The sequence below is a fragment of the Hemitrygon akajei genome, chromosome 5, assembly GCF_048418815.1.
Source record: "Hemitrygon akajei chromosome 5, sHemAka1.3, whole genome shotgun sequence".
Classification (NCBI taxonomy): Eukaryota; Metazoa; Chordata; class Chondrichthyes; order Myliobatiformes; family Dasyatidae; genus Hemitrygon; species Hemitrygon akajei.
In genome coordinates this window covers 187,865,870-187,888,777 of record NC_133128.1, presented here as the reverse complement: position 1 = coordinate 187,888,777, position 22,908 = coordinate 187,865,870, and the positions used below count along the sequence as shown (strand labels likewise).

Genomic DNA, 22,908 nt, shown 5'->3' with positions numbered 1-22,908 from the left:
ATAATCTGCTGTACATTTTAAAACAAAGTCTGAGAGGATGCCCTCAGTCATCAGATTTCTGAAAGGACAATGAACCAACACATGAACACTACCTCACTATTTTTATCTCCTTATTTAATTTAATTTTTGATATTTATTTCTTATTGCACTGTATAGCTTTTTGTTGCCGTGTTACTGCTGCCACAGAGCAACATATTTCACAGCATATAGTATGGGTGGTGGGGTGGAGATAACTGTATGTCTCTACCAAAAGAGACATAAGGCACTCCTTCCCTCCGCTAGCCTGCTGGTTATCTTTGTGCAAAGCGTAGCACCTGCTAAGGCCAACCCCAATCAGGGTGAGGTGAAGTCTTAGGAGCAGGTGGTGGATGGTCATATGAGCTGCTGGTGCACATCACAAGTCCTGGTTATGCGACCACTGATGCCAGGCAGACAATCTCAGAAGATTATTGAAAATGGCTGGGATCATTCTCTCCCTCTCACTTCAAATTATCCACCATTGTCCCTGTATCAGGAAAGACCAAGGTAACATGCCTGAACGACTAGCATCCTGTCGCACTCACCTCAATAATATGCAAATGCTTTGAGAGGCTGGTCAAGGATTACACCTGCAGCTTGCTACCACCCAAACTGGACCCCCTACAATTTGCCGACTGACACAACCAATTGACAGATGACGAAATAGTCACTGCTCTACATACTGTCCTTACACATCTGGAGAAGAAGGATGTTTGTGTGAGAATACTGTTCTTGGACTACAGTTCAGCATTCAACACCATAATTCCATCCAGGCTTGACAAGAAGCTCAGAGACCTCGGCCTCGTCCCTGCCTTGTGCAGCTGGATCCTGGACTTCCTGTCAGATCGCCAGCAGATTGTAAGAGTAGGCTCCCTCACCTCCAACCCTCTGACTCTCAGTACAGGAGCCCCTCAGGGCTGTGTACTGAGTACCTTCCTTTACTCCCTGTATACCCATGACTGTATCGCCACCCACAGGTCCAATCTGCTAATTAAATTTACAGATGACACCACATTGATTGGCCTAATCTCAAACATTAACGAGGTGGCCAACAGGAAAGTCATCTCTCTGACACACTGGTGTCAAGCAAACAAACTCTCCCTCAATGTTGCAAAAACAAAGGAGCTGGTTGTGGATTACAGGAGGAATGGAGACAGGCTAACTCCTATTGACATCAATGGATCTGGGGTTGAGAGGGTAAACAGCTTCAAGTTCCTTAGCATCCACATCACCAAGGACCTCATGTGGTCTGTACACACCAGCTCAGATTCAGATTCAGTTTATTGTCACTTAGAAACCACAAATGCAATGCAGTTAAAAAATGAGACAACGTTCGTCCAGAATGACACATGACAAAACAGACTACACCAGAAAATCCACATAACATTTGGCAATCTCCAATCCAGAGTCCGGAGAGGCTGCTGCGTATTAATATTGCGCTACCATCTTAGCGCGTTCCCCGGAAAGGAGCTCCAAATCCACCAGACAAACAAGATCAAAAACTAAAGCTACAAGACCTGCACAAAACCACATAGTTACAACATATAGTTACAACAATGCAAACAGTAGCGTAATTGATAAAAAAAACAGACCATGGGCATGGTAAAAATAGTCCAAAGATGTTAAAGGACTATAAGTTCGAAAGAAGTCACCACACAGTTTCCACAAGTCCTCAGGGTCCCGACAGACTCGCCATCCCATGCCGGCGGCAGAAGGGAATACCCCCGCTATGGACTTCCACGGCGCCACCCGACTCAGCCTCGCAGACGCAGCACACAATGAAAGTTCCGTCGAACTCAGCCTCGCAGACGCAGCACACGCTGAAAGCAACCTGACCGCAGCGGACTTCGAGGCCGTTGAACCTCCGAGCCTCTGACCATCCCCTCTGGCACAGCTTCTCTGAGCACCATCCTCTGCCGAGCGTATTAAGACGGCCCTGCCAATGGCCATCGTCAATGCAACCCCGAGGACTGGGGGCCTGTTCTTCCCAGCAGAGACCCGGACCTCACAGCAGCAGTAGCAATGAAGAAGGTCTTCCTGGAGATTTTCAGATGTTCCTCCATGCTCCCACATCCATTTTTCATCCGATTATGATTGCGCATGACACCCCGCTTCACAAATAACAGATAATCAGCTCTGGAGTGGCCGCTGCAAGCTGCGTTGCGCCGCCATCTTGGATTCCCTCCAACCATCTTGGATTCCCCCCAAGCTGTGTGGTGAAAAAGGCACAACAGCGCCTCTTTCACTTCAGATGGTTGAGAAAGTTTAGTATGGGACCCCAGATCCTAAGAACTTTCTACAGGGGCGCAATTGAGAGCATCCTGACTGACTGCATCACTGCCTGGTGTGGGAACTGTACCTCCCTTAATCGCAGGACTCTGCAGAGAGTGGTGTGGACGACCCAGCACATCAGTAGTGGCGACATTTACAATGACAGTTGTGTAAAAAGGGCCCGTAGGATCATTGGGGACCCAAGTCATCCCAACCGTAATCTATTCCAGCTGCTCCCATCCAAGAAGCAGTACCACAGCATAAAAGCCAGGACCAACAGGCTCCGGGACAGCTTCTTCCACCAGGCCATCAGACTGATAAATTCACACTGACTTGAGTGTGCAATATATCATACTGACTGTTCTATTTATTATAAATTATTATGATTACACATTGCACATTTAGATATAGATGTAACGTAAAGATTTTTTACTCCTCATGTATGTGAAGTATGTAATTCACTTCAATTCACCTGTCTTGTAAAGGCACTGCCCAGAAAAAGGCAATGGCAAACCATTTATGTAGAAAAATTTGCCAAACACAATCATGATCTGAGACCATGATTGCCCACATCATATGACATGGTATATCATGATAATGATGACAATCTTCTCAGGCCTCTGTTGGTCTGGGTGGACCATGATGTTGTGTCCCAGCTGCCTAGATAAGTAATCGACATTGAACTCAACATAGGACTGCCTTAGGGATTCCAGATCAGGATTTTTCCCTCGGGGTTTACTCCTGGATCCTTCTCCATGAGTGGGTGTAGACACAAGGCAGCAGAGATTTCAGAGTTTCCCTTCTCCTAGATGAGCTGTCAGCCATGGCCCCTTCTGCCCAAAGCGGCTGGTTTTATGGTGCCAGTAACCCACCTATGCCTCTTCCATCCAGTAGAAATGGTTTCATTGGTCTTCGTAGCTGAGCCACACGCAAAGGCCAGGAGCTGTATTAGGTCGTCAGAGGCTATTTGAGGTACGCAGTTTTGGAGAATGTAAAAGGTGGTGGGAGCTTATCCTTACTATGCACCCCCAGCTATGACAACCTTAAGGAATCTGATGATAATGACAGTATGCCAGTGACATTAAACCTGATTCTGACTCTGAATCTGGTGCAAGCTCTCGCCCTCTGCTGGTGCTCTAACAGCAATGAATCGACAATCTCGTTGTGCGTTGTGAAGTGTACCGTTGAGGGAATGTGCCACGGCTGCCTCTGAGGGCTGATGTGTGGACAGAGGTGGATGGTGCAGCATCTCAGTTCTGAGATGTAGGCCATTTCTGGGAATCAACAACAGTTCTTTCCTGAGCTGCCAGACTAGCTAGACCTCAAATTCCTTATTATCTCCTCTCAGATGTGATGGAAGCTGCACAACTGGCTGCAACCCAGCAACTTCTCTATGGTAACCAGCTCATCTGCTAGCATTTCAGCTCTTACGCCGAGTCTCTGCTCAGGGTTTCAGTGGCTTCTTCAGCATCATGATCATTATTATGCACCCTGTTGTATACACTAGCTGCACCCATGGTTTCACGTGACCCTGATCGGGGGGCGGGAGGTGCTAAGCCAGTGCTACACCTTGTCCAATAGTGACCTGCAGGTTAGTGCACTGTTACTTGGGATCAGTAGGGGCTGCCATGTCCACAGTTTACATAAACAATGAGACTGGAAAACTTGCAGCCTTGTTACCTACAGTACTGTGCAAAAGTCTCAGACACAGTACATATATATAGCTAGAGTGCCTAAGTCTTTTGAAAAGTACTGTACTTGTCAACATGGAGCAGAGAACAAGTTTGTAGATCTGTGGCAGGGAAGGATGCTGGGAATGGCAGGGGTGGAGCGCCGTGGGAAGGGTGTGGGACAGGTGACACAAGGAAGTCTGGGGGGAGGGGTGATGGGAGGTGGTGCGGGTGCAGACACATCCAGCCTTGATACACCAGGCAAGGTAATTTTATTCCAAACAATTAATTTATTGATCATTACAGAATGTCTTTCTGGTGCTTCCTGCTCCCTCCCTCTCCCTTCCCCCTACCCACTCCTACTCCATAACAGAGACCCACATCAGAATCAGGTTTATCATCACTCACATATGTCATGAAATTTGTTTTTTTTTTTGGCAGCAGTAGTGCAGTGCAGCACATATAATTACGACAGCACTGTGCAAAAATCTTAGGTACGCTAGCTATATATATCTGTGCCTGAGAATTTTGCACAGTACTATATTCATGATTGTTGCAAAGGAATCACACCTTACTCCATTTATTACACATTCTTAATTCCATTGCTGGAGTCCAAAAAGCTTGCGATGCAACATTAAGATTGATCATACAGTGAACCAACATTTAGCAGTCATTAATTACAGCATGTTTTGTTTCAGCAAGCCATAATTGTTCTGAAGTGGAATTCATGTGTGTGAACAGCCATCCTCCAGAGAGAAGGTGCATCCCTTGGGTATGGGTCTGTAATGGAGTGTCTGATTGTTCCGATGAATTGGATGAAGAGCAGAATTGCACAGCACAGTCCTGCCCTGGGACAAAATTTGCATGCACCAATGGATTGTGTGTGAGGGCCTCATACAGGTTTGTTGCTTTCAAAGAACTTTTCGAATGGCAAGGGTGGAACCTATCGAATGTTCAAAGGCCTCGATAGACTGGATGTGGAGAGCATGTTTCCTGTGATGAGGGACCATAAGGTCAGATGGCACAGCCTCAGAATAGTGGGAAGTCCTTTTAGAACAGAGATAAGGAGGAATTTCTTTAGCCAAAGAGTGATGAATCTGTGGAATTTGTTGCCACAGGTGGCTGTGGAGGCCAAGTCATTGGGTATATTTAAGGCAGAGGCTGATGGGATTCTTGTTTGGTCAAGGCAAGAAGGGATACTGGGAGGAGTCAGGCGATTGGATCAACTTTGATGAAATGGCAGAGCAGGCCCGATGGGCTAATTGGCCTAATTGTGCTCCTGTATCTTATGGTCTTGCATGTGAATATGCCTGTACATGTAAGGGGGGGGGGGGGGGGGTGGGGGGGGGGGGGGGGGTGTGTGTGTGTGTGTGTGTGTGTGTGTGTGTGTGTGTGTGTGTGTGTGTGTGTGTGTGTGTGTGTGTGTGTGTGTGTGTGTGTGTGTGTGTGTGTGTGTTAATTGAGATTACGCATTAATTAGAATATAATCTGGTTAAATATTTTCACATAAACCAAAGGCTATGGTAATTAGGAAGCATGCATTGCTGTGATTATAATATGCTTGATTATGCAGTAAATGTAACAAAAATTTCAACAACTGAGATGCTGTATCTTTGAAACATGCATATATAATTGCTGAGCAGAATTAGGATAAACAAAAGTTTTTCAAAGAGATGGTTGTAATGACATGAAAACTTTCCTTTGGTTTCTATTTTTTTTCAAAATGGATAATTCGAGGCATAAAGGTTATTCAAATCAAATAGTTAACTGGATTTTATTCTGTGTGTCACTTCTTTTCAGTTTATATTTTTGCAACAGGTGGATTAAAGGTAGGGCTTGCCTTTAAAAGAATGTTTTGTAGATTCTGTTGGAGTGATTTGTGGTAATACATGGATTTCCTAATCCTACTTCCTCTGAAGTTTTAATCTGATTAAAAGATTCTTGTGTGCCAACAGAAAAGATTAGTACAAGGATTAGGAGGATAAAGTTAAGCTTCATATTCTCTTTCTTTTTCCGGTCACTTTTGTTTTAAATTCATAATTATTCCATGGTTTCATTATACCAACTCTATCTGTCAGGTATGCAGGTCATGTGACATGTTCACCTTTTCAATAAAGCAGGTAACAAGTTGGTACTCAATACAACAGCTGTCAACATTTTGAACTCCTGGAAAAAAGATTTTGGTTTCTAGACATTAACGTTCTTACTTCCAGCCTTTCTTTCTTAGCTCATTTGTCGAAAGGTCTAGCAGATTGGAAAAAAATACAAATACATGTGCCAAGTAAGTGTATTTCATAACCAAGTAAAAGTTTTAGGATTAAACTTAGGAGCAGGCACTCTGGCCCCCTTGAGTCAGTGAGTAAGGTCATACCGATCTGATTCTGGACTCAAGGTCCACTGTTTCCCATAACTGCTGGGACACTTCTTAATCAAAAGTCTGTTTATCTTAGCTTTGAATATATTCAATCATTAGCTTCCAGATTTCTGCTCAAAAATCAAAAGAAACATAACATAGTGAGAGAAAAAAGTTACTCCTGAACCCCATCTAAAAGGGATGATGTTTGTTTATTTATTGATTGAGATACAGCGTGGAATAGGTCCTTTGATACACAGCAACCCCTGATTTAACGCTAGTCTAATTACAGCACAATTGACAATGACCAATTAACATACAATTAACAAAGTGTGCCTTTGGTCTGTGGGAGGACATGGCTGCAGGAGAATGTACAAACTTGTTATGGACAGCAGTGGGAATTGAACCCAGGTGGCTGGTACTGTAAAGCGTTGTGCTAACCACTACCTTACTGTGCCACCCACTTCTGAGACTATGTCCCCTACTTCTAGATACTCCAAGAAGCAGAACCATTTTGTCAGCATTTACATTTCAGAATTAAGTGTCTGAAGAATATCATCCCTCATTCTTGTGATATCAGAAAGTATAAGATCAATTTTCTCAACCTTTTGTCACATCAATCCCTTCTTCCCAGGAATCAGGATATGAAGTCTACTCTGAATTGTCTCCAGTGCAAGTATATTCCTTTCATAAAACTGATGGTGTACCTCAAGAAAGGTCAGATCAAACCCTTGTATGGTGTAGCCATTCCACCCAAGTTTATACTCCATCCTCCTTGCAATGAGAGTCCAGTTCCCCTCTTTGCAATAAGAGCTAAATTTCATACTTGTTCAGGCTGTGTGCTGATTTTCTACAGCCAGAGTTAAATAATACAGATGGTGTTTGATATATGCTTATTCAGAAGCTGAGTTTCAAGCCGTTATTGAACTTGGTGGAGGACAAGTCTTGCATATGATGAAAGTCCTCTGTCCCCACAATGCAACATCACTTTTGACAATAAAGCCGAGATAGCCTGATCCATGAGCTGCCTAAGTACAGATAGAACATTCTGGATGGCCTTGAGAATCTCAAGATCATGTGTTGGGAGTGCACAGAAGCCCAGCATAAATGGTGAAAGAAAACCCAACCTATCCACCCAGTCACTCCAAGTACCTCCTGCCCCAGCTGTGATAAAATCTGAAGTTCAACAATTCAATAGAACATAGAACCATAGAACATTACAGCACAGAAACAGGCCTTTTGGCCCTTCTTGGCTGTGCCGAACCATTTTTCTGCCTAGTCCCACTGACCTGCACCTGGACCATATCCCTCTAGCCTTATACCTGTCCAAGTTTTTCTTAAATGTTAAAAGTGAGCCCGCATTTACCACTTCATCTGGCAGCTCATTCCACACTCCCACCACTCTCTGTGAAGAAGCCCCCCCCATGTTCCCTTTAAACTTTTCCCCCTTCACCCTTAACCCATGTCCTCTGGTTTTTTTTCTCCCCTAGCCTCAGTGGAAAAAGCCTGCTTGCATTCACTCTATCTATACCCATCATAATTTTATATACCTCTATCAAATCTCCCCTCATTCTTCTACACTCCAGGGAATAAAGTCCTAACCTATTCAACCTTTCTCTGTAACTCAGTTTCTCAAGTCCCAGCAACATCCTTGTAAACCTTCTCTGCACTCTTTCAACCTTATTAATATCCTTCCTGTAATTTGGTGACCAAAACTGCACATAATACTCCAAATTCGGCCTCACCAATGCCTTACCATAACTTTTCACCTCACCATAACTTTCCAAATCTTATACTCAATACTTTGATTTATAAAGGCCAATATACCAAAAGCTCTCTTTACAACCCTATCTACCTGTGATGCCACTTTTAGGGAATTTTGTATCTGTATTCCCAGATTCCTCTATCCTACTGCACTCCACAGTGCCCTATCATTTACCTTGTATATTCTACCTTGGTTTGTCCTTCCAAAGTGCAATACCTCACACTTGTCTGCATTAAACTCCATCTGCCATTTGTCAGCTCATTTTTCCAGCTGGTCCAAATCCCTCTGCAAGCTTTGAAAACCTTCCTCACTGTCTACTACACCTCCAATCTTTGTATCATCAGCAAGTTTGCTGATCCAATTTACCACATTCTCATCCAGATCATTGATATAGATGACAAATAACAGTGGACCCAGCACTGATCCCTGTGGCACACCACTAGTCACAGGCCTCCACTCAGAGAAACAATCCTCCGCTACCACTCTCCGACTTCTCCCATTGTGCCAATGTCTAATCCAATTTACTAGATAGATAGATAGATAGATAGATACTTTATTCATCCCCATGGGGAAATTCAACTTTTTTTCCAATGTCCCATACACTTGTTGTAGCAAAACTAATTACATACAATACTTAACTCAGTAAAAAATATGATATGCATCTAAATCACTATCTCAAAAAGCATTAATAATAGCTTTTAAAAAGTTCTTAAGACCTGGCGGTTGAATTGTAAAGCCTAATGGCATTGGGGAGTATTGACCTCTTCATCCTGTCTGAGGAGCATTGCATCGATAGTAACCTGTCGCTGAAACTGCTTCTCTGTCTCTGGATGGTGCTATGTAGAGGATGTTCAGAGTTTTCCATAATTGACCGTAGCCTACTCAGCGCCCTTCGCTCAGCTACCGATGTTAAACTCTCCAGTATTTTGCCCATGACAGAGCCCGCCTTCCTTACCAGCTTATTAAGACGTGAGGCGTCCCTCTTCTTAATGCTTCCTCCCCAACACGCCACCACAAAGAAGAGGGCGCTCTCCACAACTGACCTATAGAACATCTTCAGCATCTCACTACAGACATTGAATGATGCCAACCTTCTAAGGAAGTACAGTCGACTCTGTGCCTTCCTGCACAAGGCATCTGTGTTGGCAGTCCAGTCTAGCTTCTCATCTAACTGTACTCCCAGATACCTCTCCATGTATACCTAGCGACTGAATCTTAACTAACCTCCCATGTGGGACCTTGTCAAAGGCCTTACTGAAGTCTATGTAGACACCATCCACTGCCTTCCCTTCATCCACTTTCCTGGTAACCTCCTCGAAAAACTCTAATAGATTTGTCAAACATGACCTACCACGCACAAAGGCATGTTGACTCTCCCTAATAAGTCCCTGTCTATCCAAATACTTGCAGCTCCTATCTCTTAGTATCCCTTCCAATAATTTGCCTACTACCGATGTCAGACTTACTGGCCTGTAATTTCCAGGATTACTTTTAGAGCCTTTTTCCTCATCAGTCACTTTGGAACCAACAGAAATGAAGTGGCAGTAAATTATATTTAGTTCTAAGGGAGCCCCTAAAATCGGCTTCCTGTATTTCATTTACAAGGCCACCCAGGTACCTCTAAACGGGAGTATTCTGTGGCCTTCCCAATTTCTTTTGTTCACGGAGACATAGAAACAAAGAAATCTACAGCACATTACAGGCCCTTCAGACCATAATGTTGTGCCAGCCATCTACTCTAGAAACTGCCTAGAATTTCCCTACTGCATAGCACTTTATTTTATACCAATCCTCGTAGAGGGATCAGAAGTGGAGAGAGAAAGCAGTTTCAAGTTCAAGGATGTCCAAGATCTCTGAGGATTTAACCTGGTCCCAACACACTGATGTAGTCATAAAGAAGGCAAGACAGTGGATATATTTTATTAGGTGTTTGAAGCGATTTGGCATGTCAACAAATACACTCAAAAGCTTCTATAGTTGTATCATGGAGAGCGTTCTGACAGGCTGCATTACTGTCTGGTATGGAGGGGCTATTTCACAGGACCAAAAGAAGTTACAGAAGGTTACAAATCTAGTCAGCTCCGTCCTGGGCACTAGCCCTCAAAGTTCCCAGGACATCTTAGTGAACTGTGTCTCAGAAAGGCAGCATTCATTATTAAAGAGCTCCAACACCCAGGGCTTTTCTCACTGTTACCATCAGATAGGAGATAGAGAAGCCTGAAGGCACGCACTCAGTGTGATTCAGGAACAGCTTCTTCCCCTCTGCTATCCGATTCCTGAAGGGACTTAAACTTTGGACACTTTTATTAATATACAGTATTTTAATTATCTATTCAATATATGTAATTGATTTACAAAAGTTTGTACTTGTTTATTTATTATTATGTTTTATTTTAATTATTTTTTTCTCTCTCTGCTAGATTATGTATTGCATTGAACTTCCGCAAAGTTAACAAATTTCATGTCACTTGCCAATGACAATAAATCTGATTCTGATTTTTCTAAGCTCCATGTACCTATCTAAGAGTCTCTTAAATGACACTATTGTATCCGCCTCTACCACCTTCGCTGGCAATGCATTCCACGCACCCATCACTCTGTTAAAAAAAAAACTTCCCTCTGTCATTCCCCTTGTACCTACTTCCAAGAACCTTAATGGCCCCCTCGTGTTAGCTGTTTCAGCCTCTGACTATCCACACAATCAATGCCGCTGATCATCTTATACACCTCTATCAGGTCACCTCTCAACCTCTGCTGCTCCAAGGAAAAAAAGCCAAGTTCACTCAACCTGTTCTCATAAGGCATTCTCTCCAATCCAGGCAACATCCTTGTAAATCTCCTCTGCACTCTCTCTATGGTATCCACATCCTCTCTGTAGTGAGGTGACCAGAACTGAACACAATACTCCAAGTAAGGTCTAACTAATTTATTGATCTGTAACATTACCTCATTGCTCTTGAACTCAATCCCATGGTTGTCGAAGGCCAAGACACCATACGCCTTCTTAATAACACAGTCAACCTGTGCAGCAGCTTTGAATGTCCTATGGACACGAACCCCAAGATCTCGCTGATCTTCCACACTGCCAAGAGTCTTACCATTAATATTATATTCTATCTTTAAATTTGACCTACTGACACTTATTTTGATTGAATTCCATCTGCCACTTCTCAGCCCAGTTCTGCATTCTATCAATGTCCCGCTGTAACCTCTGACAGTCCTTTAGACCATCCACAACACCCCAACCTTTGTGTCATCAGCACCCTTCTGCTTCCTCATCCAGGTCATTTATCACAAGGAGGAGGGGTCCCTGTACTGATCCCTGCAGAACACCACTGGTCACCATCCTCCATGCAGAATACGAACCATCTACAACCACCCTTTGCCTTCTGTGGTCAAGCGAATTCTGGACCACAAAGCAAAGTCTCCTTGGATCCCATGCCTCCTTACTTTCTGAATGAGCCTTGCATGGGGAACCTTATCAAATGCCTTACTGAAATCCATATACACTACATCCACTGCTCTACCATCATCAATGTGTTTTGTTACATCCTCAAGTAATTTAATCAGGCTCGTAAGGCATGACCTACCCTTGACAAAGCCATGCTGACTATCCCTAATCATATTATGTCTCTCCAAATACTCATAAATCCTGCCTCTCAGGATCTTTTCCATCAACTTGCCCACCACTGAAGTAAGACTTACTGGTCTATAATTTCTTGGGTTATCTCTACTCCCTTTCTTGAACAAGGGAACAACATCTGCAACCTTTCAATCCTCTGGTACTTATTCCACCCCTATTGATGATGCAAAGATCATCGCCAGAGGCTCAGCAATTTCCTCCCTCGCTTCCCACAGTAGGCTGGGGTATATCTTGTCCAGTCCCACCCTGGGGTATACCTCGTAGCAATCTACTAAAATGGATCACTTTAAATTTTCTTACATTATTAAACTTTCCCGCACTCACTTAACTGATGAAATCAGTTTCATCCCAGTTTGGCAAAAGAATAAACCAGGGAAGGTAGTGCACCCATGGCTGACAAGGGAAATTAGGGATAGTATCAAGTCCAAAGAAGAAACATATAAATTAGCAAAAAAAAGCGGCACACCTGAGGACTGGGAGAAATTCAGAGACCAGCAGAGGAGGACAAAGGGCTTAATTAGGAAAGGGAAAAAAGATTATGAGAGAAAGCTGGCAGGGAACATAAAAACTGACTGTAAAAGCTTTTATAGATACGTGAAAAGAAAAAGATTGGTCAAGACAAATGTAGGTCCTTTACAGTCAGAAACAGGTGAATTGATCATAGGGAACAAAGACATGGCAGACCAATCGAATAACTACTTTGGTTCTGTCTTCACTAAGGAGGACATAAATAATCTTCTGGAAATAGTAAGGGACCGAGGGTCTAGTGAGATGGAGGAACTGAGGGAAATACATTGTAGTAGGGAAGTGGTGTTAGGTAAATTGAAGGGATTAAAGGCAGATAAATCCCCAGGGCCAGATGGTCTGCATCCCAGAGTGCTTAAGGAAGTAGCACAAGAAATAGTGGATGCATTAGTGATAATTTTTCAAAACTCCTTAGATTCTGGATTAGTTCCTGAGGATTGGAGGGTGGCTAATGTAATCCCACTTTTTAAAAAAGAAGGGAGAGAGAAACCGGGGAATTATAGACCGGTTAGTTTGACATCGGTGGTGGGGAAAATGCTAGAGTCGGTTATCAAAGATGTGATAACAGCACATTTGGAAAGAGGTGAAATCATCGGACAAAGTCAGCATGGATTTGTGAAAGGAAAATCATGTCTGACGAACCTTATAGAATTTTTTGAAGATGTAACTAGTAGAGTGGATAGGGGAGAGCCAGTGGATGTGGTATATTTAGATTTTCAAAAGGCTTTTGACAAGGTCCCACACAGGAGATTAGTGTGCAGATTTAAAGCACATGGTATTGGGGGTATGGTATTGATGTGGATAGAGAATTGGTTGGCAGACAGGAAGCAAAGAGTGGGAGTAAATGGGACCTTTTCAGAATGGCAGGCAGTGACTAGTGGGGTACCGCAAGGCTCAGTGCTGGGACCCCAGTTGTTTACAATATATATTAATGATTTAGACGAGGGAATTAAATGCAGCATCTCCAAGTTTGCGGATGACACGAAGCTGGGCGGCAGTGTTAGCTGTGAGGAGGATGCTAAGAGGATGCAGGGTGACTTGGATAGGTTAGGTGAGTTAGCAAATTCATGGCAGATGCAATTTAATGTGGATAAATGTGAGGTTATCCACTTTGGTTGCAAGAACAGGAAAACATATTATTATGTGAACGGTGGCCGATTAGGAAAAGGGGAGATGTAGCGAGACCTGGGTGTAATTGTACACCAGTCATTGAAGGTGGGCATGCAGGTACAGCAGGCGGTGAAAAAGGCAAATGGTATGTTGGCATTCATAGCAAAAGGATTTGAGTACAGGAGCAGGGAGGTTCTACTGCAGTTGTACAAGGCCTTGGTGAGACCGCACCTAGAATATTGTGTGCAGTTTTGGTCCCCTAATTTGAGGAAAGACATTCTTGCCATAGAGGGAGTACAGAGAAAGTTCACCAGATTGATTCCTGGGATGGCAGGACTTTCATATGAAGAAAGACTGGATTGATTAGGCTTATACTCACTGGAATTTAGAAGTTTGAGGGGTGATCTTATTGAAACATATAAAATTCTAAAGGGATTGGACAGGCTAGATGCAGGAAGATTGTTTCCGACGTTGGGGAAGTCCAGAACGAGGGGTCACAGTTTAAGGATAAAGGGGAAGCCTTTTAGGACCGAGATGAGGAAAAACTTCTTCACACAGAGAGTGGTGAATCTGTGGAATTCTCTGCCACAGGAAACAGTTGAGGCCGGTTCATTGGCTATATTTAAGAGGAAGTTAGATATGGCCCTTGTGGCTAAAGGGATCAGGGGGTATGGAGAGAAAGCAGGTACAGGGTTCTGAGTTGGATGATCAGCCATGATCATACTGAATGGCGGTGCAGGCTCGAAGGGCCGAACGGCCTACTCCTGCACCTATTTTCTATGTTTCTATGAATATTCTCTACAGACTCTTGTGTCCCAGTAACTTGTTCTTGTACCTTTCTTTGTAGCATTTGCAAACTTGGCTACAACAGCTTCAGTTTCTCAAAAAGTTATGTGTAGTGGTTGCCACTGTAGCATAGCGATTAGCGTGGCGCTATTGCAGCTCAGAGTGTTCAAAGTGTTCGGAGTTCATTTCCGGCACTGCCTGTACCTCCTCCCTGTGGAATGTGTGGCTTTTCTCTGGGTGCTCCGGTTTCCTCCTACAGTCCAAAGCCATACCAAGTAGGTCAGTTGGTCATAAATTGTCCTGTGATTAGGTTTAGAGTTAAAAACATAGAAAACCTACGGCACAATACAGGCCCTTCAGCCCACAAAGTTGTGCCGAACATGTCCCTACCTTAGAAATTACTAGGGTTACCCATAGCCCTCTATTTTTCTAAGCTCCATGTACTTATCCAGGAGTCTCTAAAAAGACCCTATTGTATCCGCCTCCACCACCGTTGCTGGCAGCCCATTCCACGCACTCACCACTCTGAGTAAAAAACTTACCTCTGACATTTCCTCTGTACCTACTCCCCAGCACCTTAAACCTGTGTCCTCTTGTGGCAACCTTTTCAGTCCTGTGAAAAGGCCTCTGACTATCCACACGATCAATGCCTCTCATCATCTTATACAGGCAGTCTCCGGGTTACGTACGAGTTCTGTTCCTGAGTCCGTCTTTAAGTCGGATTTGTATGCAAGTCAGAACAAGTACATCCGGTATTATTTAGCGTCAGTTAGTCAAACATTTGTCTTAGTATATAGTATATATTTTACCTTTCTATGCATATAAAACACTTAAGAAACATATGTCTTTCAATAATTAAACCACTGCGTTGCTTAGTAATAATTGTAGCTTTCATCGGGGCGGGGCCTTCAATATGCTCCATTATCCTCACTTTATCCTTTAAAGTTGTTCCGAACGTCAACCGACTGTAGCCTAACACTTTTCCAATGACCGATGATGTTTCACCTCTTTCCAAACGCTTTATTATTTCCACTTTATTTTCAATCATGATCACTTCCTGTCAACGGAACAGAAACACTGCGGGCGGCGGGTCCCGAGCTCCGCCGGATCCTAAGGACCACCGCACTGAATTCCCTGGGTCCTAAAGTCCACCGCATTGAGACAGGCTGAATGGGACAAGTAGGGGCTGTGCTGGGTTTGAGTATTTGATCCTCCTCAATATTCTGCATGGGAATTTAAACTGGAGGTGGCAGTGTTTTTTTCAATGAGGTCGAGTTGCAAGCTCGACATCAACCCGGCGCACTCAGAAGCGGTCTGTCACTGGATCAAACTCAGGAACCTCCGTTCTCGAGCCTGGAGCTGATCTCACTGCGCCACCAGCTGACCGGAAAAAGGGGGCGGGGTGCGGTCAGGGTGAATCTTGCTAAGAAAAATTTAAGCCAAATACAAAGTTACAACACTCAACACAGTGTCAACGGCAACGACTTAAAATGACAGACGGTGTCGTGATCCGACTTAAAATGGCGTACAGCGTTCTCTTTCCTCAGTCCGTAAGTACGAGTTGTTCGTAAGTTGGATGTCCGTAACTCGGGGACTACCTGTACACCTCTATCAGTTCACCTCTCATCCTCCGTCACTCCAAGGAGAAAAAGCCAAGTTCACTCAACCTATTCTCATAAGGCATGCTCCGCAATCCAGGCAACATCCTTGTAAATCTCCTCTGCACCCTTTCTATGGCTTCCACATCCTTCCTGTAGTGAGGCGACCAGAAATGAGCACAGTACTCCAAGTGGGGGCTGACCAGCATCCTATATAGCTGCAACCTCTTGGCTCCTAAATTCAATTCCACGATTGATGAAGGCCAATACACCATATGCCTTTTTAACCACAGAGTCAACTTGCTCAGCTGCTTTGAGTGTCCTATGGACGACCCCAAGATCCCTCATATCCTCCACACTGCCAAGAGTCTTACCATTAATACTATATTCTGCCATATTTGACCTGCAAAAATGAACCACTTCACACTTACCTGGGTTGAACTCCATTTGCCACTTCTCAACCCAGTTTTGCATCCTATCAATGTCCCGCTGTAACCTCTGACAGCCTTGCACTATCCACACCACCCCAACCTTTGTGTTATCAGCAAACTTACTAACCCATCCCTCCACTTCCTCATTCAGGTCATTTATAAAAATCATGAAGAGTAAGGGTCCCAGAACAGATCCCTGAGGCACAACACTGGTCACCGACCTCCATGCAGAATATAACCCTCTCCTGTCCCCATTGATGATGCAAAGATCATCGCCAGAGGCTCAGCAATCTCCTCCCTCGCCTCCCACAATAGCCTGGGGTACATCTCATTAGTCCCGGCGACTTATCCAACTTGATGCTTTCCAAAAGCTCCAGCACATCCTCCTTCTTAAAATCTACATGCTCAAGCTGTTCAGTCTGCTGCAAGTCATCACTACAATTACCAAGATCCTTCTCTATAGTGAATAACGAAGTATTCATTAAGTACCTCTGCTACTTCCTCCAGTTCCATACACACTTCCCCGCTGTCACATTTGATAGGTCCTATTCTTTCACACCTTATCCTCTTGCTCTTCACATACTTGTAGAATGTCTTGGGGTTTTCCTTAATCCTGCCCGCCAAGGCCTTCTCATGGCCCCTTCTGACTCTCCTAGTTTCCTTCTTAAGCTCCTTCCTGTTAGTCTTATAATCTTCTAGATATCTAACATTACCTAGCTCTCTGAACCTTTTGTAAGCTTTTCTTCTTGACTAGATTTATTACAGCCTTTGTATACCACGGTTCCTATACCCTACCATAACTTCCCTGCCTCATTGGAACGTACCTATGCAGAACTCCACACAAATATCCCCTGAACGTATGCCACATTTCTTCCGTACTTTTCCCTGAGAACATCTGTTTACAATTTAAGCTTCTAATTTCCTGCCTGATAGCCGCATAATTCCCCTTACATCAATTAAACGCTCTTCTAACTTGTCTGTTCCTATCTCTCTCCAATGCTATTGTAAAGGAGATAGAATTATGATCACTAACTCCAAAATGCTCTCCGACTGAGAGATCTGACACCTGACCAGGTTCATTTCCCAATACCAAATCAAGAACAGCCTCTCCTCTTGTAGGCTTATCTATATATTGTGTCAAGAAACCTTCCTGAACACACCTAACAAACTCCACCCCATGTAAACCCCTTATTCTAGGGAGATGCCAATTGATATTTGGGAAATTAAAATCTCCCATCACGACAACTCTGTTATTATTACACCTTTCCAGGATCTGTTTCCCTATCTGCTCCTCAATATCCCTGTTACTATTGGGCGGCCTATAAAAAACACTCAGTAAAGTCATTGACCCCCTCCTGTACTTAACCTCCACCCACAGAGACTCCGTAGACAATCCCTGCGTGGCGTGTCACCTTTTCTGCAGCCGTGACACTATTTCTGATCAACAGTGCCACGTCCCCTCCTCTTTTGCCTCCCTCCCTGTCCTTTCTGAAACATCTAAAACCCGGCACTTGACTATACACTTCCCTACACTGTATTCCATCTGCAACTTCTTTGCCCATTCTCCTAATCTGTCTAAATCCTCTTTCTGGCTGGCTGCTGGCGACTAGTGGTGTTCCACAGGGGTCTGTGCTGGGACTGATTCTTTTTATATTATACAGTATATCAATGATATGGATGATGGAGTTGATGGCTTTGTTGCAAAGTTTGTAGACAATATTAAGATAGGTGGAGGGGCAGGTAGATTTGAAGAAGTAGAGAGGCTACAGAAGGATTTAGACAGATCAGGAGAATGGGCAAAGAAGTGGCAGATGGAATTATGTCGGGAAGTGTATGGTCATACTCCTCGACTTTTTTTCTCCAGTCCTGCCGAAGGATTTTGGCCTGAAATGTCAACTGTGCTTTTTTCCATAGATGCTGCCTGGCCTGCTGAGTTTCTCCAGCATTTTGTGTGTGTTACTTGTATTTTCAGCATCTGCAGATTTTCTCTTGTTTGTCAATGAAGAGCATTCTTCTGCATCTGTTGTATGCATCTTCACTTTCAGATGTTCTAGGGCTGAGTGAAGAGCCAATGAAATGGCATCTACTGTTGACCTGTTGGGGCAGGAGGCAAATTGGAGTGGATCCAAGTTGCTCCTCAGGCAGGAGTTAATATGCTTCTTGACCAACCTTTCAAAGCACTTCATCACGTTGGGTACAAGTGCTATTGTATGATGGACATTGAGGCAGGTTACCACATTATTCTGAGGCATTGGTATAATCAAAGCTTGCTTGGAGCAGGTGGGTACTTAGACTGCTGAATTGAAAGGTTAAAGATATCGGTGAACACTCTAGCCAGTTGATCAGCACAGGTCTTTAGTACTCGGCCAGGTATCCCATCTGGACTGGATCGTTTTCATGGGTTCCCCATCCTGAAGGATGCTCTCACATCAGCCTCAGAAATTAAAATCACAGGGACCTCAGGGCTGTGGGAGTTTTTGAAAGTCCCTCGATGTTTTGATGGTCAAAACGAGCATAAAAACCATTGAGCTCATCTGGAAGCAAAACCTTGTTGTCACATATGTCACTTGGTTTTACTTTGAGGGAGCTGATAGACTTCAAGCCCTGCCACAGATGTCAGGCATCCTCCTGTGATTCAAGTTTGGCTCAGAATTTCCACTTCATATGTGATGTGGTTTCCAAGATCCTATGGGACCTCTTGTACTTGCCTTGGTCACCAGATCTGAACATTACTGATCTAACCCTCAGCAGGTTGCGGATCTCTTGGTTCATCCAGGGTTCGGTTTGGCGAAGCCTCTGGAAGATGTTGTGCGGCCACACTTGTCCAATTGTGTCATAATATAGTCCATGACAACCCTGGTGAATTAATTCAGATCCTCTGATGAGTCCTTGAACGTGGCACAATCCACCGATTCAAAGCAATCCTGAATCTGTTCCCCTACCTCCTTGTTGCCATTACCTCTAGTGCCTTGCTCTTTAGCCTCTGCCTAAATGCATGTAGGAGGACAACCAGATGATCAGATTTTCTTTACACTTCCAATACTTTTTAGTTGAGATTCATTTCTCTACTCTTCTAACAGTTTTAATATCCATTAGATGATTAGATACGCAGAATTAAGCAATACATTTGAGACTGAACATTACTAATGTATTTAACTTCATTTGACTCATTTCAATTGAGAATGTCTGTCGTACTGCAACTAAGTTAAATATTACAGAAGATAATCATACAAGAATAATATACAAATGCACACATTTAATAATGCAGGCTATATTTTAACAAAAATAATCTGGCAGCTTTGATTATTGAGGGACATGGATAATAATTTCACAGTTTCTTGTTGATGTGACCACAGGTGTGACCGTAGGAATGACTGTGGTGATGCAAGTGATGAACGAGGATGTACATACCCGTCTTGCTCCCAGCACCAGTTTACCTGCCAAAATGGCCACTGCATTTCAAAGTTATTGGTCTGTGATGGTAATAATAATTGTGGCGATATGTCTGATGAAGTCGAGCAACTGTGTCTGACCTCTGAGCCAACATGCGCTCCACAACATTACAAATGTAACAATGGACGTTGTATTGAAAGTGTCAAGCTGTGCAACGGGAAGAATGATTGTTTAGACAATAGTGATGAGAGAACATGCGGTACGTATTTCGGATTTAAGAGTTTTTGCATTCTGAATATGTAACTGACTCATTCCAGAATTGTTCAGTGGTCATAACTAACTGTACTATAAGTTTGATGGGATCTTCAAAATACAAACAGCTTTCATATTTTAACAAGCAATCTTAAGACGAACGAGTCAATTATAAGTTCTATTTTTTTTGTGTGGATAAGTTTACATATTGGCTTTTGTTGGTTTCCAGTGCATGACAATATAGAAGTTGCTGTTTAAAGCCCTCTCAGAGGAATTGAATGTATTCAATTAAAATGTAATTTAATGTCACATAAGAATGATTCATTTTGTGCACTTTTTGATCATTAAATCCATTTTAATATGGGACGTTCCTCACAGAAGTGATTTTAAATCTTCATCGCAAGTTTACGAATCTAAATTAAAAGTGCGCTTTGATTTTTTTCTCTCTTAGAACAATAAATTAATAAAATACCTAATACAAGGGTTCCCAACCTCTTTTATTCCAAGAATCCCAGGTTAGGAACCCCTGATCTAATGGAAGCCATCTGGAACTTATCTTCACCTCCTCCCTCACTACCTTTCATTGCCCCAAACAGTCCTTCCAGGTGAGGCAACACTTCACCTGTGAATCTGTTGGGGTCATCTACTGTACCCACTGCTCCTGGTGTGGCTCCTGTATATCGGTGAGACTCGACGTAGATTGGGAGACCTCTTCACTTGAGCACCTACGCTCTGTCCACCAGAAAAAGTGGAACCTCCCAGTGGCCACTTATTTCAGTTCTATTTCCCAGTTTTGTTCTGACATGTCAGCCCATAATCTCCTCTAATGCCACGATGAGGCCACACTCAGCTTGGAATACCCACACCTTGTATTTCATCTGGGTAGCCTCCAACCTGATGGTTTGACAGTGATTGCTCAAACTACCAGTAATTGTGCCCCTCCTTTTATTCAATATTCTCCATTCTTGTTTCCATTTCTCACCTTACCTGCCCATCACCTGGTGCTTCTCCCCTTCCCTTTCTTCAATGGTCTTCTATCCTCTCCTATCAGATTCCCCCTTGCTCCAGCCCTTTATCTCTTTCCCCAATCCGCTTCCCAGCTGTTTACTTCACCCCTCCCCCTCTCCCGGTCTCACCTATCACCTACTACCTTGTATTTCTTCCTCCCTTCTCTCCGCCTTCTTAGTCTAACTTCTCCCCTTCCTTTCCGGTCCTGATGAAAGGTCTCAGCCTGAAACATTGACTGTTTACACTTTTCCATAGATGCTGCCTTGGCTGCTGGGTTCCTCCAGCATTTTGTGTGTGTTGCTTGGACTTACAGCATCTGCTTATTTTCTTGTGTTTGTGAAATGTGTCTTGTTAATTTTTCTTGTTCTTATGCTACAGGTATCAATGAGTGCAACAACACTAATTTGAGTCACTGCACACACAATTGCACCGATACATCGATAGGTTTTTTCTGCTCTTGTCATCCTGGATACCATCTCATGGATGACAGACAAACTTGTGAAGACACTGATGAATGTAATGAAACACCCAGTGTCTGTAGCCAGATTTGTGAAAACACAGAAGGCTCATACATTTGCAAATGTGCCCCCGGTCATCTTCAAGAACCTGATGGAAAAACTTGTCGCCAAAATAGTACTATTACCCCTTATATCCTCTTCAGTAACCGCTACTACATACGCAATTTTTCCCTTGATGGGAGAGCAAACCCTCTTGTTCAACAAGGGTTGATATATGTGTGGGCATTGGATTTTGACAGCGTGGAGCAAAGGTTGTACTGGATTGATAGGGGACGAGGAGTTCTGGAGCGAATGTTCCTGAATGGAACAGCAAAGGAGACTGTCATCAACTACGGTCATATTGGAGCAGAAGGCCTGGCTATTGATTGGGTTGGAAGGTAAGATAACTTGTCATCTGACACTTGGGTCTTCTGTGTAAAACTGTGCAATAAAATCTGATTTGGTAAAGACAGTCAAATATAATGCCGATCAGTCTGAAACCACACTTTGATTGTAAAATTGCTTTGTTGGTATAGGTCTGGCTCAGCTTTATTTGAGGCACACCACTGAGCAAGTGCAATTTTTACAATATCGGTCCAAGGGAACTTTTAAGTGGTCTTGAAAGATGTGCTATAATTCCATAACTATTTCAGTATACAAAATAAATAAATAAATTGAATCTAAGACGGGGTATTTGAATGTACAGTAGTGTGCAAAAGTCTTCAGCACATATAGGGTGCCAAGAAGGATGGGAATGTTGAGGATGTTGTGCCGTGGGACAGGTTGGAGAGAAGGAGTGCTGGGGCAGGGTATAGCATGAGTGCAAACACACCCGGCCCTCAGACACTTGGCAGAGTCAATTTATTCCAAACAATTGGTTTACATAAAAACATAAGAAATAGGAGCAGGAGTAGGCCATCCAGCCCATCGAGCCTGCCCCACCATTCAATAAGATCATGGCTGATTTGTCAGTAAACTCAGCTCCATCTACCTGCCTTTTCCCCATAACCCTTAATTCCCCTACTATGTAAACATCTATCTAACTGCATCTTAAATATATTTAGTGAAGAAGCCTCAACTGCTTCCCTGGGCAAAGGATTCCACAGATTCACCACTCTCTGGGAAAAACAGTTTCTCCACATCTCCATCCTAAATCTTCTCCCCTGAATCTTGAGGCAATATCCCCAAGTTCTAGTTTCACCTACCAATGGAAACAACTTTCCTACTTCTATCTTATCTATCCCTTTCAAAATTTTGTATGTTTCTATAACATCCCCTCTAATTCCCTCTAAATCCCAGGTGACTCAATCGCTCCTCATAGGTTAACCCCTTCATCTCTGGAATCAACCTGGTGAACCTCCTCTGCACTGCCTCCAAAGCCAGTATATCCTTCCTCAAGTATGGAGACCAGAACTGCACACAGTACTCCAGGTGCGGCCTCACCAGTACCCTGTATAGTTGCAGCATGACCTTCCTGCTTTTGAATTCAATCCCTGTAGCAATGAAGGCCAGCATTCTATTTACCTCTTAATAACCCATTGTACCTGCAAGCCAACTTTTTGCGATTCATGCACAAGCACTCCCAAGT

The 22,908-nt window shown here is 43.5% G+C and overlaps 1 protein-coding gene across 1 annotated transcript in view; it reads left to right on the top strand.

The window, feature by feature from the left end:
• lrp2a (low density lipoprotein receptor-related protein 2a) overlaps positions 1-22,908 on the top strand; it is a 396,886-nt gene that overhangs the window by 234,583 nt on the left and 139,395 nt on the right. The window contains exons 45-47 of the mRNA XM_073047514.1: positions 4,658-4,859; positions 19,527-19,822; positions 21,202-21,718. Coding sequence (XP_072903615.1) covers positions 4,658-4,859; positions 19,527-19,822; positions 21,202-21,718 — 1,015 coding nt within the window. The remainder of the gene's footprint in view (positions 1-4,657; positions 4,860-19,526; positions 19,823-21,201; positions 21,719-22,908) is intronic.